Source organism: Nicotiana tabacum, chromosome 2 (genome assembly GCF_000715075.1).
Source record: "Nicotiana tabacum cultivar K326 chromosome 2, ASM71507v2, whole genome shotgun sequence".
Classification (NCBI taxonomy): Eukaryota; Viridiplantae; Streptophyta; class Magnoliopsida; order Solanales; family Solanaceae; genus Nicotiana; species Nicotiana tabacum.
The window spans coordinates 84,933,757-84,949,845 of NC_134081.1; the positions used below are offsets into that span (position 1 = coordinate 84,933,757).

General features: G+C 33.5%; 2 protein-coding genes across 2 annotated transcripts; one reads left to right on the forward strand and one right to left on the reverse strand.

Annotated features, from left to right (window-relative positions):
• The first annotated feature begins 232 nt into the window (after window positions 1-232).
• LOC107789335 (uncharacterized) lies at window positions 233-4,635 on the forward strand. The gene is made up of 7 exons (XM_016611124.2): window positions 233-1,125; window positions 2,274-2,414; window positions 2,517-2,630; window positions 2,723-2,896; window positions 3,457-3,572; window positions 4,144-4,228; window positions 4,308-4,635. The coding sequence occupies exons 1-7, from the start codon at window positions 625-627 to the stop codon at window positions 4,311-4,313; spliced, it is 1,137 nt and encodes a 378-aa protein (XP_016466610.1). The 5' UTR covers window positions 233-624; the 3' UTR covers window positions 4,314-4,635.
• A 3,949-nt stretch (window positions 4,636-8,584) lies between these two features.
• On the reverse strand, window positions 8,585-11,008 carry LOC107789325 (NAC transcription factor 56). Its single transcript, XM_016611114.2, has 3 exons — window positions 10,615-11,008; window positions 9,901-10,205; window positions 8,585-9,348 (listed from the first exon to the last, which is right to left on the reverse strand). Exons 1-3 carry the CDS (start codon window positions 10,799-10,801, stop codon window positions 8,788-8,790), a joined length of 1,053 nt encoding a protein of 350 aa, XP_016466600.1. The 5' UTR covers window positions 10,802-11,008; the 3' UTR covers window positions 8,585-8,787.
• Window positions 11,009-16,089: the final 5,081 nt, after the last annotated feature.

The window sequence follows — 16,089 nt, forward strand, 5'->3', positions numbered from 1 at the left end:
AAAAAAGAATGATTATTTTTCTTATTTGAAAACAATTAACTTTATGCAATGATTTATAGTCACACAAAATATATGTGTTTCGTTTTATACCACAAATTTAAAAATCTTTTTTTTTTTTAAACTCCGTAATTAATTAAATAGGTTTATATAAATTAAAACGGATGAATTATCGGAAATTCAACTTTCGTACTTAAATAAATACAGTATAAAAGATTCAAGTTATCGTTATTTTAAGACTCAATGCCATCTAAAGACGAGAAAATATTGGTTTCACAAATTTCATGCTCAACTATTGGCTGAGTTCGCTCTTACGTGGCTTAAGGCTAGCACATTCAAAACAGGATCAGAACATCTACGTCCCAGTATAATCACCTGCACCTCCATAAATAAACCAATCAAAAAGCACCTTTCACAATTCAACCTTACCGAGTTCATCACTGATTCGCCGACGCATTTCACTATCCTACGCCACGAAACAACTGATCACCAATATATCCTCTTCGTATAAAAGCCCAGACTCGGTTCTTCGATTAGTTTGACAGAGGGAAGCTGAAGTGAGTTGTGATCTAACATCATCCCCCCCCCCACCCCTCCCCTTCTCCCTCTTCTCTCTCTCCATTTTCAATGTCGACCATCAATGGTCTGACCTCACCACAGCCTTTTCTCTCTCTACCAAAGCCCAAACCAAAACCCTCTTATTCCCACTTCAAGCCTTTGAAGCCAAGAATCTTATCCAAAGGCCTCAAACAGCAGAATCAGCAGAATCAGCAGCTAAGAGATTGGGCCGTCGTGGGCTCGGTGGCCAACGAAACCGACCTGATTCCAGTCCAAAGCAACGACACTACGGACCAGCAAAGAGGCGTCGTAATTGGGTTAGAAAGAGAACCGGAAGGTGGAGATATGGATATGGTAAATCAGGTAGTGGGTGGGTTTGGAAATGAAGGGAGATTATCGTTTGAAGGTGCTGCTGGTGGGTTTAGTTCTTCTTCAAGTGGGTCTAATGGCAAATCAGAACAAGAGGATATGGACAGGGTCATTGATAGAGCTATTAATGCAACTATTGTTTTAGCTGCTGGAAGTTTTGCTATCACTAAATTGCTCACTATTGACCATGATTACTGGCACGTAAGTTACTACTTACTAGTGTTAGAAGTACTAAGTAATAGTGCGTAGTATTTAAACAACTTGGTGTCTGAAAATTTGATTGTTGTATATTTTCTTGCTGCTTGTTCTGGGGATTAACATTTACATATCGTGGTTTAAGGGATTTGTTAGTTGTAAAACCGAGCAAGATTCTTTCTTTATTTTGTTTTGGTCCTCAAATTTTGATTCAATTGCTTCCAAATGAGCAATTGTCTAAACAAACTCAGCTTTTTGGTACAAATACTGCTAAGAGACCACGAAAAAGGATAGAGAAGAAATCTTTCCACCCTTTAAAAGATGTCTCTACCGCGTACAACTTTTTTTCTGTGTGTGCGCGCGCACACACATGCGTGTGATCCAATAAGTTTGGTACCTTTTGGATTGGTATATTCTCAATTTCTCATGCTTATTTTCCTACTCTATTATAACCAAAAGTGCAAATCCTAATATAGATGTTTTAATTAATGATCTATGTTTCTGAATGTCTTTAGTCCTATGTGGTTCAACTCTTTCACAATTAGTTATGGATATTATGTCCCAGTTATATGTATGTTTACAGTGGCGGGGTGTGATGTTTGTTTTTATCTGCTTTTGGTCTAATTGGAGAATCTGGCAGTGTTATCAGTTATGCAGTCTAATTTGTATTTTCCTTCTTACCTTGTGCGTCATGATTGGATATTTCATTTCTTTCTATTAATGGAACTGTGGATTAAGATTGTTACATCCTAGTTGCTCTTTTGCTGTTCGAAATCCTGAAGAATGGGTCCTCTTGAATCATAATAACTTTCTTGGTTTTGACACTTTCTTGTTGTCGACTACTTTTGATGAAGTTAGGATCTTATGATTTAGCATCCATAGGAGGAACAAAAATACAAAAGATGTGTTCCCCTGTCGATGTTGTCAAGTACTGGAATCACATATATTTATACTTAACAGTCACAAGTTTACTTTTCTTCGTGTATCATTTTATTTTATAGTTGTATAATCTTTTACTTGGGTTCGCCACGTTGAGACATATTTGTTTCTTGTGGAATTACTTCTCGTAATTTCTCCAGCAATTTTTAGTACGTATATGTATGCTCAAATACATATCTTCCTAGAGAATATAGCTCATCATCCTTCTCTCTCAGGGATGGACCATATATGAGATATTGAGATATGCACCTCAGCACAACTGGATTGCGTATGAGGAAGCCCTTAAAAGAAACCCAGTTTTGGCTAAAATGGTGATCAGTGGAGTGGTTTACTCTCTTGGGGATTGGATCGCACAGGTTGGTGGGGAATGAATAGAAAGTTCCTGCAAATGCCATCGTATTATTTGAAATTGTTGATTGCCACAAAGTGCTAATTAGTCTTGCTTATACTTGTTGCAGTGCTATGAAGGAAAGCCTCTTTTTGACTTTGATCGTGCACGTATGTTGAGATCTGGCTTAGTTGGATTCACTCTTCATGGATCGCTCTCTCATTATTATTATCAGATCTGTGAGGTACTGCTATTTTCAAGTGTTTCATACTTTCATGGCTGTGCAATTTTAGGTTCTAATTTTTGGACTAAGCAACACACTCTGATTCGTTTTAGGCACTTTTTCCTTTCCAAGATTGGTGGGTGGTTCCTGTCAAGGTTGCCTTTGATCAGACTGTTTGGTCAGCAATTTGGAACAGCATTTACTACACAGTTTTGGGCATTTTGCGTTTTGAATCCCCTCTCACCATTTTCAGTGAATTGAAGGCTACATTCTGGCCAATGTTGACTGTAAGAAGAGACCTTCTGCTCTTCCCTCTTGCTTCAATTACCGCATCACTTTTACATAAATAGACTTATTTTTGCATCAAGCAGTGGTTCTTATTACTACGTAAGACATTATTGTGTCATGGTTTTCATATCTATGAATATATCTGTGTGGTTTACCTTGACTATACATATAGTTGCAACTGTGCTGCACAGCTTCATTTTCTCTTCATTCTTGTGTGGCATTTTTCCTCTCATCTGGTCCATAACTCTTACATAATTGAACATTATTTTGTATCTTTAAAGGAGATTTCTAAGTCAGGGTGTTCATTGAATCTCGATAGTGGTTTGCTTGTCCAAATGAAACCTATGTTCTGTTGATAAGTTGATATTTGGTATGCAAGTTACTTGAGTCAATTCATGATGGTATCCTGCAGTTTATATCACTCCTTTTGCTGTTTCTTGCTTGCACGCTTCTATCATGCAACATGAAGTTTGAGGCTCAGTGTGAATTAGTAAGCAAAACATGCATCATGATGCAGTCAGTCTTAACACAGATTCCCTTTATGTGGCTCGTTTTTCAGGCAGGTTGGAAGCTGTGGCCATTTGCTCATCTTATTACATATGGAGTAGTCCCGGTTGAACAAAGGCTTCTTTGGGTCGACTGTGTAGAACTTATTTGGGTTACAATACTCTCAACGTAAGCTTTCATTCCAAAATCTGAATCACAACTTTTTTTACTTTTCTGGTGCATGATATTCAAGGACTGAATTTCGGAAGCACTATAAGCATGCTGACATGAATGATTAAATACTGTACTTTTCGAGGTAGCTAATGTTGCCAAAATGGTTATCATTGAAGCTTATCTTTCTCAAAACATCATTGGTTAAGGAAATTGATGGTGGTCCGACTGTAGTCTTTTAGTATAATATGGTATGCCAACTCTCAAAGGTTTCCCTTTTTTTAAACGAAGGAGGTTGTCCATGACCTTTTTGGGGGCAGATAGCTCTTAGGTTACATCCAATCAATCATTCCACTTTAGTATTTTCATAAAGGGAAATTGGGCAGCCCAGCTGACAGCTGGGTGAATCAGATTTCCTATTGAATGGTTAATCTCTATGCTATTACTACTTGGATTGTGTTTTCTCGGTCCATAAGCAGGACCTACCTGCAGTGCCCTCAAGTATTTCAAACTTTGATGACAGAACAAATGCAGATGTTACCAGAAGAAGTGCATCATATTCTAACTTCATATGTTTTTTGTTTATTAGTTATTCAAATGAAAAATCAGAAGCTAGAGTCTCAGAGGCATCAGTGGAAGCAGAAATGCAACCTCCCTCAATAGGTCCACCACAGGTATGTGAAATAACTTGCTCGTGAGATGCCTGAGGTGAAGTTGTATTGACATGCTACCTTAATTTGATGTGTGCTGTAGGAGTAAATGAATGAAAGAGCAGAGGCAGGATAAAGATGTGAGGAAGTATAAACAATCTTAACACGCAGCAGAGTATTCATTAAGAGGACCATCAATGGGGTAATGTATAGTTTTGAGGTGATAAAGCTGCAGATACTTGCTGTACCGTACTATCAGAAAACATCCTCTGAGAAACTTGTTTATGATACTGCACATAGCGCCCGAATTCTTTTGTAGTTTGAAATGTAAAAAGTGCAATTAAATGATGCTCATGCTGAAGTTTCAACTGGAACCTCCAAATTAGAAGTGCAGCTTATAACATAATAATAACTTATAGTAGCTTATAGCATTATATTGACTGTCTTGATTCTTGAAGGATCATAAAGCCTGATGCTTCATTTGTTCTTCTCTTGCGACAAGGTGGGTTGCTCTGATGGTAAGTACCCTCCACTTCCAACCAAGAGGTTGTGAGTTCGAGTCACCCCAAGAGCAAGGTGGGGAGTTCTTGGAGGGAAGGATGCCGAGGGTCATTTGGAAACAGCCTCTCTATCCCAGAGTATGGGTAAGGTCTGCGTACACACTACCCTCCCTAGACCCCACTAGTGGTATTATACTGGGTTGTTGTTGTTGTTGTTGTTGTTGCATTACCCTTTACCATGTAAAGAGAGCAGCTAGGCCTAGGACTATCTTTATTTTCTTTTTCATCAATATTAGCCCAGTTGTGGTTCGTCCATGCCTGATGCCAACATGTAAAATCTTCAATTTTTCCCTACCTTAGCTATATAATCAACCTGTTTACAATTTCTCTCACAAAGTAGTAGACTCGACCATCGCTTGAGTTTGTAGAACTACGGGTACGTGCTTCTCGCACTTCAGATCAAATGCCTGAATGTCCAATATTACTTCTGAAAAATAATCTACCCAACTTGACGCTTTCATCAAATGTTATTAACATGAGTGGTCAGTTGAGTTCGGAGTATGTGTGTGTTAACCATGGTTGAGTTATAAAAATATCTGTAAAAAGTAAATAAAATCATTACAACACCCTCTCATATCTTTGAACTTTTTTCCCTACACCGAATCTTCCATGATGTTACCATCAACTCATGTAATTCATGTTGGTGAAAAAATGAAGTTTATAGTTATGAAAGTTTTTTCTAACTGGAGTTTGTCTTCTGTGAAGTAGTAAGACAGAAAAATCATATTTATTTCTCTTCAACACTGATAAACGAAGGAACTCTATTCTAAAGGAGTCAAAGAGAGATCTTTGTAATCATGAAAATCAAAAAGCAAAAAACAGAATCAGTTAGGCCGAGTGGGCTAAATTCCAGGAAGCAAGCAACCAGATTTCTGGTATTAGCTTCTGAAAAATGAACTGATCCAAAAAGCTATTCCCTACGTTATGAAATCTGGGGAGTAAAACTGGCGTGTTTTCAAACGAGTACATTACCACTACGCATCATAGCAAGTACCCTATCTTTTCAGAAAAGGGAAAAAAAGACACTATTATTATTTACAAAATAAACAATTTTTACTTAACTAATAATTAAAAAAATTTATAATTTATAAACTTTCATGTAACTTTTAAAATATTTTTAAAAATTAGGAAATCAATGTTTGAATTTAAACTGAAAATTAGATGTGTTGACCTTATGCTATGAATACCCCCATTTCTTTTGTTGTCAAAGGGAGTAGTAGCATTTATTATAATGGCAGGGGTATACAATAACTGTTTGCTCTAACCTACAACAATTAGGGGTCCAATCAATCAGTTTTCTCGCAATTATGATTTGCTTAATCTTTGGTCATAAGCTTAGTAATTATAAATTGTCATAGACCTCCTTTTTTGGAAGTATATGCCATATATATATATCTATCAAGATAGTGCATTCACTCAAAATCAGTAAAAATCGGTTGAGAAAGATGACATTGTATTATCATTTCAAGTGGGCCATCTTCTTATGTTAATCGCTACTAAACTGTGACTTAACAAAAATTCAACATATTAATTGAAGACAAATTCAAACGGGTACCCAAATTCATACTGACCATCTCTTTCCAGCAAATAAGCTTCAAAAACCATTTATTAAATTCCTTTATGTTTTTGCTGATAAAAGAAATTTAGTTTATGAGCTTCCATTTGTTACCCTAGAGATAAGATTTGTTAACCTCTAAGTCGTTGTTATGAATGGTTTTGAAAAAGAGGTAGATGGACTATTTTAATCGAGCAAGTAAGGATGTATAATACTTTTTTTTGGTAACTTGGCAATACCTATTCATACGTATGCTACAACGTATTTTTGGAATGTGGAAATACTTGAAAGTTAAATTGCTGTTGAAAAGAAAGATAAAAATTAGGTATTTCGTTAAACTTACGTCATGTAGAAAGATAAATAAATAAATAAATATACGTATGTTCACACTTGTATGCAATAAGCATCTCTATCGATTTCGTAGATGATGTGAAGCCATGATTCTAAATACATGCATTTGGATCCTCCGCATTATGTGTTGCTAAAATAAGTAGTAGTGAAATGAAATCTTTTTAAAGTAGTTTTGTTATGTTTCCTTGGAAAGGAAATGCAATTAATTAAAAGATAATTAAAAAGAGAAAAAGAAAAGATTATGGTTTGGAGATAATGATTCCCCATTGATGATAACGAGATGGTCCAGAGTCAGCAAAGAAAGAAAGGTAATTGTGAGGTAGCATCTTGTTGTCAATATGTGAGGACCTATGGCTCTTGGAATATACTTTGCCCATCTCTAATCCAAGAAAATGAAGGTAGATATAATAAATAGAAAAAGTATGACGTCCCAAGTATATCGAGACAAAATATGGTGGAATTTCCTATTCTAATTGCCATGACTGCTTCTAATTTTATTTTCTCAAATAATTAATTTTCTCCTAATTAAATGCAAAAGCAAATCTCCTTAATTTGTATATCATGTCAAAAGCTCGAAAAGCGTGACGGCCTAACAGTGCAAGTCACTAATGTGGGTTAAAATCTTTGAAAAAAAAGTTCAAATTACGATGGAGATAAAAAATGCACTTGGCACCTTGCTGATAATATATCGAGACAAAATATGATGGGATTTCCTATTCTAATTGCCATGAGTGCTTCTAATTTTATTTTCTCAATTAATTAATTTTCTCCTAAATACAAAAGCAAAGCTCCTTAATTTGTATATCATGTCAAAGGTTCGAAGAACGCTACGACCTAGAAGTATAAGTCACGCACAAATCTTATTAAAAAATAAAAGGTTTAAATTTCAGTAGAGACATAAACGCACCTCACATTTTGTTGGACAAGTACTCAGTGCATAAGTTGACTCTAATATCACCGTAATAAAGTAAATCTTGCAAATTTAATGGAAAAGGGAATGTGTTTTTCTTTTGGGTAGTCTTTTCTTTTCTCTTATGTAAATTTCTTTGTGAAGGATAGGCATTAGAAAGCAAAACTGATTAATAAAAGAGTACTTAAATTGGACTCAATATAATAAGGGAGCAGTCAATGAGATTATCTAGCTGTTTGATTCCTCCCATAAATAATTACATCAATCATGTCATGTATGCAATGTGCTAGTTGTATCATGTATGTATGATCCTCAAGAATATGTCTCTATTTAATTTGCTACTCAGCTTTCCACAACAACTAATGATTCTTATCTTTTCCCTTAACAGGATTTCTTTTCTTCTAAGATAGCAAATTTCACTGCTTAATGCTACTCTATGCTTTTGGAAAATGAAAAAAACCAATTCTTTATCAAAATTAACAACCTGCCTACTATCAGATAATTGTAGCTCTAGTAAATATAATCTCCCACTGAGCTAACTAACATACAAATCCAGTCGAGCTTTACCATTTAGGGTTTTAGGAATCTTAAAAAAAGTTGCAAAAAAAGTAATTTTTTGTTACCCACGGGTCAATTTTTCGTTCTGGTAGTTAGTTTAATTAGAGGTAAAATTAGAGAAAGCAAAATAAATAAAAATAAAAAATTGCAGAACAATGAGAAGCTCATGATATATAGAGGTGATAGACAAAGCACAACTACATGGAATATTATGTGTGCAGAATATATTTTTTCCAATATAATATCGAATACATATATGTTGTAATTCTCTACAGGAAGATTACAAGATTTGTTTCTATGCATCTCTAGCTATATATTCACAGACAAACCTTGGAGGTGTATGAATTTTTATATTATATACTATAAAGACAGACAGTTAAAAACAAAAATATACATGGCCTCACCTAAGCTTTTAATTTTGCTAACATAGACTCGATCGCTCCCCAAAAAAAAAACTGTAAATCATCTATAAATTCTGTCCTTTTAATTTCTTAGCTACCAACAAAAAACTCAATACCCAAATCCAGCAATCCCACTAATCTAATTAACACCCTCGTGCGAAATTCTGTGACAATAATTAGTTAGCGGATCCTGTATGTAATATGGTATAGTAATTAATATGATTTACATTAATTTTTTTGATGTCTAATTAAGAGTACCAGTTTATCCCTGAATAAGGTTGTCGAAAAACGCCATCGCTAAGTGACCCTTGCAGAATTTGTTGTTGTTGTTGTTGAAGTGACGGAGTTTGAGGAAGTTGACTCAAAAGACTTGCAATAGAGCCATTCTGGTCATGATCTGATCTCAGATTCATGCTTAAACCATCGTCCATGTTATTAATATTCTCTGTTAAAAATCTTTTTGTGGATTGGGAGTTGTCATTAGCCGTTGCTTCTTCGTTCCAATATAAACCAGTTAGCGACCGCTTTGAAGGGAGTACACTCGCGCTTGTACTGAGTACATTAACTGGAAGTTGTGACGACGACTTTGAAGAAAATTGCATACCTTGATCATATATATTCTGGTCATGAGTTTCGAGCAATGTAGTATAGTTGGAAGATTTTTGTTGACCAAAAGGGTTGGGCATTGACATTGAGTTATTTGGTATGCATGTTGCTCCAATTATATCATTTAAATCGTCCCTCTCGTGATCTATTGGCCTCTGAGTATTGTTCTTCTTGTAAATCCTACATAAAACCCAATCATCTAGCTGCGCACAAAAACAAAAATCAAGCTTTCACTAATCAATCTCAATCAAATACTACTAATACTCTAAAAATAAAAAATCAATTCTCTTTAAGCTTTTTCTTTTTGTAATAAGAATCGGCCATGTGTGAGGCGGCTATTAGGTACATCCTTACCAATAGATTCTTCTCTAAGCTTTGTGATCGTAACAAAAAGGAATACTTTGGTTGCATCCGCTAAAAACTAGAATTTGAAGAAAAGTACTAGAGATATTTGTATTTGGACATGAATTTCACTTGAAAAAAACGTTACAAGTTTTCTGAAAAAAAATCTTATTCCACTTGAAATATTCTTAGACTACGTTTTTCAATATTTCACCCAAGTATATTTTTAAGTACTAAAATTCAGTTTTTGCAAATATTGATGACCAAAGTTTAGTATTTGCAAATATTGATAGCCAAAGTTCAACTTGCAGATACTGACTTCAATATTTGCAAGTGCAGTCAAAGCCACATATGCACTTCTAAATTCAGCAGAAGTTTTATAAATTAAACTAAAGAAAATAAAAGATACTTACCCTTAAGGATTTTTTATTGGCAACGTCACAACCAGGGGGCTTGTTATTTGCTTTATTATCAGCAAGTCTATATTCATGCATGATCCAATTCGTTTTCACCCCTTTAGGAGGTTTACCTCCATAGAAAACCAGTGCTTTTTTGACACCCACTTTTTGAGTTCCACCGGCGGTGAGCACCGGCTTATCTGTTCCGGTAGCTTTCCAATAACCAGAAGTTGCCGCTCTGTTTGGCCTCGCTCCATTTGGATACTTCCTATCCCTTGGACTGAAAAAATACCATTCTTGTTCTCCAAACGTCGCCTTAGCTGCAATCAAATTAAATTAAAATACCTCAAACATTCAAAGCTAAGGTCCAAATATCAAAATTTCCATAAACTTCAATTGCTAACTTTTTAGAAAACGAACAGGATCAAAAAGGGGAAAAAAAAATATCATCGACTTTTTCCTTTTAGATTATCATTCTTTCACACCTCTTTAAAGAACACAAGAAGATATATGTGTTTAGTATGAAGAAAATATGTATCAGAAAATGTTTTCCAGAAAATAAATCATTTCGTCGAAATTAAACTAAAACCTATTATCTTCCATTTAAAAGAAAACAATCACCTTCTTCGCAAGTTTCTAAATTTCAAGAGAGTGTTGGATTACGAGACAAATTTCTTTTAAAAAAATATTTTCCTTCGTAGGAGCAAAAAAGGTGGAGTAAATATATACCAGGGAGTTCCCAGGGATCAAATTTGTAAAGATCAACTTCAGCGATAATAGCAACGGGAAGAGGAACAGAAGCAACTCTCTTCTTGAGGTAGTGAACGACGAGTTCTTCATCTGTGGGGTGAAAACGGAAGCCAGGGGGAAGCTGAGGCTGCTGATGAGAGCCGCTTGATGAATCTGTACTCTCCATTAACTTAGAATAAAAGATCAATTTCCTTTTATTCTATTTGATCCGAGCCAGTTGCTGAATTACAATAATAATATAATAATACTCGTAATAACAATAATAACAAGAAGAAGAGTACAAACTTGATGAATGGTAAGAAAATTCTGCTTTCAGATTTCGGATCTTTAGCAGAGAGAAATGGTGTGTAGTTTGGTTGTGGTACAAAAATACAGAGAATCAGCTGGAAATTGGATTGTTTAATTTAAGATTTGCCTAGTCCCCTCTCCCCCCATCTTCTTTTATATGGTATACGGCTGGATATTTGTTAGCTTAATAAACTATATACCCCTCTCCCCTCCTCCTTTTATATGGTATATATACGAGGACGGATTTAAGTTTTATACAGAAAATTAATTTTTTTACACCATCAATTAAATTAACCAATAAAATTTCTAACTTATCCTCTTTTCCATATTATCAACACACTTTTACTATAATGATTTGTGTTATATATACGGGCAAAATAAATAACTACTAGTAGCTATTTATTGTATCGTATCGTTACTTAAATTTTATTGTATCGTATCGTTAAATCCGTCGTTACGTAACGGCGAAGTGTGTCACTTTATGTAACGATCGATTTGTTTTGTTGCGTTGTTATCTTGTCTTTTTCTCTCATCTCACCCTTCATTATTATTAAATAATTTTATTTTATCATTTATCCTACCTTTTTATATAATAAATTTATCCCGTATCATAATTTTTCTTTATAATATTACAAGTTTATTCTTCATATTGCTGGTGTGTAATATCATGAAACACAACAAACGATATAATCTATCCAAATATTGTATTCATCAACCGATACAGTACAATACAATATAATACAATAGAATACATTATGAAACGATGAGTAACAACCATCCAAATAAGCTGTAAGAGGCCGTTTGGTTGGGAAATAAGTTATCTAATGATTAATTATCCTGTGATTAGCTATTCTACCATCCCATGAGGATAAAATAACATTACAATCTCGGGATAACTAATCGAGGAATTAGTTATACCACGAGTTTATCCCAACCAAATGTGAGATAAATTCATCTTAAATTTAATGCGGAATTAATTATCCCTTATCTATCGTACCAAACGAACCCTAACAATATTACATAGTCAGGTAGTTTAATCTGTTATAATAGTTTATTTATTTTATTAGTTTCTATCTCACGAATCCACGTTAGTAGCGAAAGTTACATGTAGTTTACTTTTTTATGATCTTACTATAAGTAATTTTTACATGACAATATACGGAATTTAAACTCTAAAGTTCTTATATTTATTTTAATGTGTAAGTAATCTGATAATGTGAACAGCCAATGGAGTATTGTTACAACTTGTGATGCGAAATATTCTCAACCTATGGATAGATTCCATGTGATGATGGAGGGTATATTTGTCATTTAACAGAAAATGTAGTCCATGAAATAGAAGAAAAAATGAGGTGATTAGTGGCTTTCAATGACGTATTAAGTGCTGGAGAACTGAAAATTAGGCCTTTAATCAATCGACACGCATGGTTTCATAATATGAGATTAGCCCGACACGTGATGGGGTTGAAAAGAGGGCAAATGGGCCCCACCTCTAAGGTGAACAAAGAAAAGTTTTGATAAGCCTCTCATAAAAAATGTGTCAAGCTTTTTTGCTACTAACAAATACTATATATTTGCCTTTCAGTGGCTGCCCAAATATCCAATGAACACGAGACAACATTTGGGCAAACAATCTAAAAAGGTTGATTAGGACGATGATAAGAAGGTTTTTTAACCTCAAAAGTGACACGCTTTGTTTGCTAATCACCATATATTTTGCCTTCTGTGGGGTCCAAACCTCCCAATGAAAATTCCTTTGATATACCCTTTTTAATTTAATTAATTAATTGTTCTAGAAGTTTCAACACAAAAATGTGCCATTAGAAAGTCCAATTGATATACCTATACTATCAAGATTTATAGTCTCTATTAGTAGAAGTCCTCCACATATAAATGTGGTTCGATCTTTTTTTTATTTTAAAAAAAACACAAGTTAAGTCTTTCCACCAATAAAAATTTAAAGGTAATGCGTACACCGTCGATTCTGATCAATTTTATTAAATTTTGATTTAATTTTAGCTTAAGATTAAGTCTCTGAGATAATATCATTAAAATAATAAAAATACATACTTGAATTATTATAAAGTGTATATTATTCAATTTTTTCATTTGTTCGACAGTTTTTTGTAACAAAATAAAAAATTGAACCGAATTATTGAAATTTAAAAAATGAAGACCGATAGTTGAATTGAATTAAATTATCAGAATAAAAAAATATTCAAAAAGTAATTCCACTTTTACCGAGTTGTGGACACTCTATTGGAAATGGCGACTCTCGTCCCTCTGTTTTTTGTCGAGTCACTCTGAAAGAAAGGCAATTAATTAGCTATCTTTTCAAATTCTTATTAAAATAAGTAGTACCCTAAAAGGGATACTGTACTAACAAAGAAAGGCATCATCATGTGTCAAAGGAATTCATGCAAAGATATAGATAAGTTTCTTCGCGACGAAAGTACTCTACTTTTTCTTTTTCTTTTTCTTTCTTTTTTATTTATTTCACTTCACATAGTTTTTGTCTCCTTGTTGAGGCAGAATTAGCTGCAGGTCTAACCCTCTTTATAAGGGATTCAATAACTATCAATTCCTCTCTCCATTTTATCCGAGTCTTGAAACAACGATAAAATTATCTTTGCATAACTTATAAGTCAAGTTTCAAATTATGAAAGCAATTACTGATGTTTGTATTAGAATAGACTGTCTTAATTATACCCTTTAAAGTTCGACTTTTCCCGCACCTTACATAAATACGGAATATTTTATTACACCTGGCTACCCATGATTTCCCCTTGTTTTTTTCGTTTCACATTGCTTATCAAACTTGTAGGGACCATTCTCAGTATCCGCAATTCGTATATATCATCTACTAGCCTATGTCAAACAGCAAATTGTGTAGAGTCAAAACAATGTTCCTACTTCCTACAAATATTAAAGGGAAAATGCCAACAATATTCCTAACATATTGAAAAAGGCTTAAAAATATCATTCGTTAATCTTTTGGTCCGCAAATGCCCCTAGCATTTGTTTTTGGGCTCAAACTTACCCATATGTCTAACAGAACTAACCTGGACAATTCTTTGACTTTAACTTCTCCATGTGGCATTTTCTTAACCCAGACTTTTTTAGATATATGTAGTTGCTTGGTTGTTGACCAAGGAAAAATATGGGAATAATTGGACGTAACATTCTTTAACCGCTTATTTACGATAAAACTAGTTGGATGAAAACATCGCTCCTAAATGAAGCCTTTCTATTTTATATATATGATATATGATACCACCTACCACAAAGAATATAATTTATATCTTCAAATCGTAAAAAGTCTGGTTTGTGCCACGTATATTACTTGTATTAAATAAAACCTATATGTATCTTTTAAAATACCCAACGACCCTGACCCGCTCCTATATATTTGGACGGTCGGCTAAAAATAATTATATTCGCTAGTTAAATATATATAAAAATATACATTGATTATATATAAAAATTTGTATATTATACATTAATATTTTAATATTATTTTACCTGCTATTATTTTTAGGAAAACTTATACGGTGTAATTTTTCCTATTAATTATGATCTATAACTCGAATTTATTAAGCAAATCTGACAATGGAACGACAGTTTTTGCTAATATTTTAGCTCTATCGTTATATATTAAAACACTATTAGTTCCCGTTGAAAAGATCAAGTGAAGTCCATTAATGTGCTAATCAGTTGGATATGTATATAATTAAAGGTTTTAAAGAATTTTCTTTCTATTTGTTTCTTTGCTTCTCCTTTAGAAGGTCATATAAATAGAACATTATCATTTTTATGTTTGCAAATTAAAATTTATATTTGTTTAACTTGTTAAGATCTATAAAATTTGAAGGGAAAACTACACCGTATAATTTCTCCTAAAAATAATATCATGTAAAATATATATTAAAATATTAATGTATAATATACATATTTTTATATATAATCAATGTATATTTTTTATATATTTAACTAGCAAATATAATTATTTTTAGCCGACCGTCCAAATATATAGGAGCGAGTCAGGGTCGTTGGGTGTTTTAAAAGATACAAGTAAATTTTATTTAATACAAATAATACACGTGGCGGGTTAAGAAAATGTCACATGGCGAAGTTAAAGTCAAAAAATTGATCAGGTTATTTCTATTAGATATAGGGATAAGTTTGAGCCCAAAAATAAATGTTAGGGGCATTTGCGGACCAAAAGGTTAACATAGGGTATTTTTGAGCCATTTTCAATACGTTAGGGGTATTGTTGGCCCTTTTCCAAATATTAAATAACAAACCTCGTACCCTTTCTATTATTTCGTGATATTGTCTGTATTGATGAAAAAATAGACTTGACATGGAATTAATGAAGCACTGACAAGTGGCATGAGAGTCACGACAATAAAGAAGAATGAAGGTTAGGAGAGACATGGGTAAAACACCCATGGGATTTTTACAAAGATACCGCATCTGACAACTGAAAAAGAAGAGATAGACGCAGGATGCACGATTAAAGACTGCAAGGAAGAAAGACTAATTAATAGTCATAGATATGGAAAGAAATCGACATAATCCCTGATTGTGCGCGATTGACTATTATTACTATAACCATTACAAATTGCTCAAATAAATGGTAATAAATATAATAAATATTAGTAACGGACACAAATTAAGTAGGGAAAAACAGTTACATATTGTACCCTTATATAACCTTCCTTACCATATTTTGTACGATCGTCAAGGAATACTCAAAATTATATTATCAATTGCTTATAATTTTACTTTCTGCTATTTGAAGATCTTGTTTTGGAAAGAAGCTGCGATCATCAATAAGTTTTCTTTTTCCTTATTCTCTCAATATTTTATTTTTATTATTTCTAATTCGTTTATATTAGAAAAAGTGAAGTAAGATTGGTTATTAGAAATCCCGAATTATCTTTTTATGTGCTTTTACCACAAAGACTATTTTTTGGTTAAACAAATTTACCACTGCTTTTATCATTGATGAAAATCTACTACTACTATTACCATGCTATCCATTTTTCTCCATTGTCATTTTTTTTGTAATGCTTGTAAATTTTGATAGTTATGATACATGGAAAGCCAAAGTGCTCATGTATATTGTTAGTAGGTAAGCTACGGGATCGACCAAGTATAGTG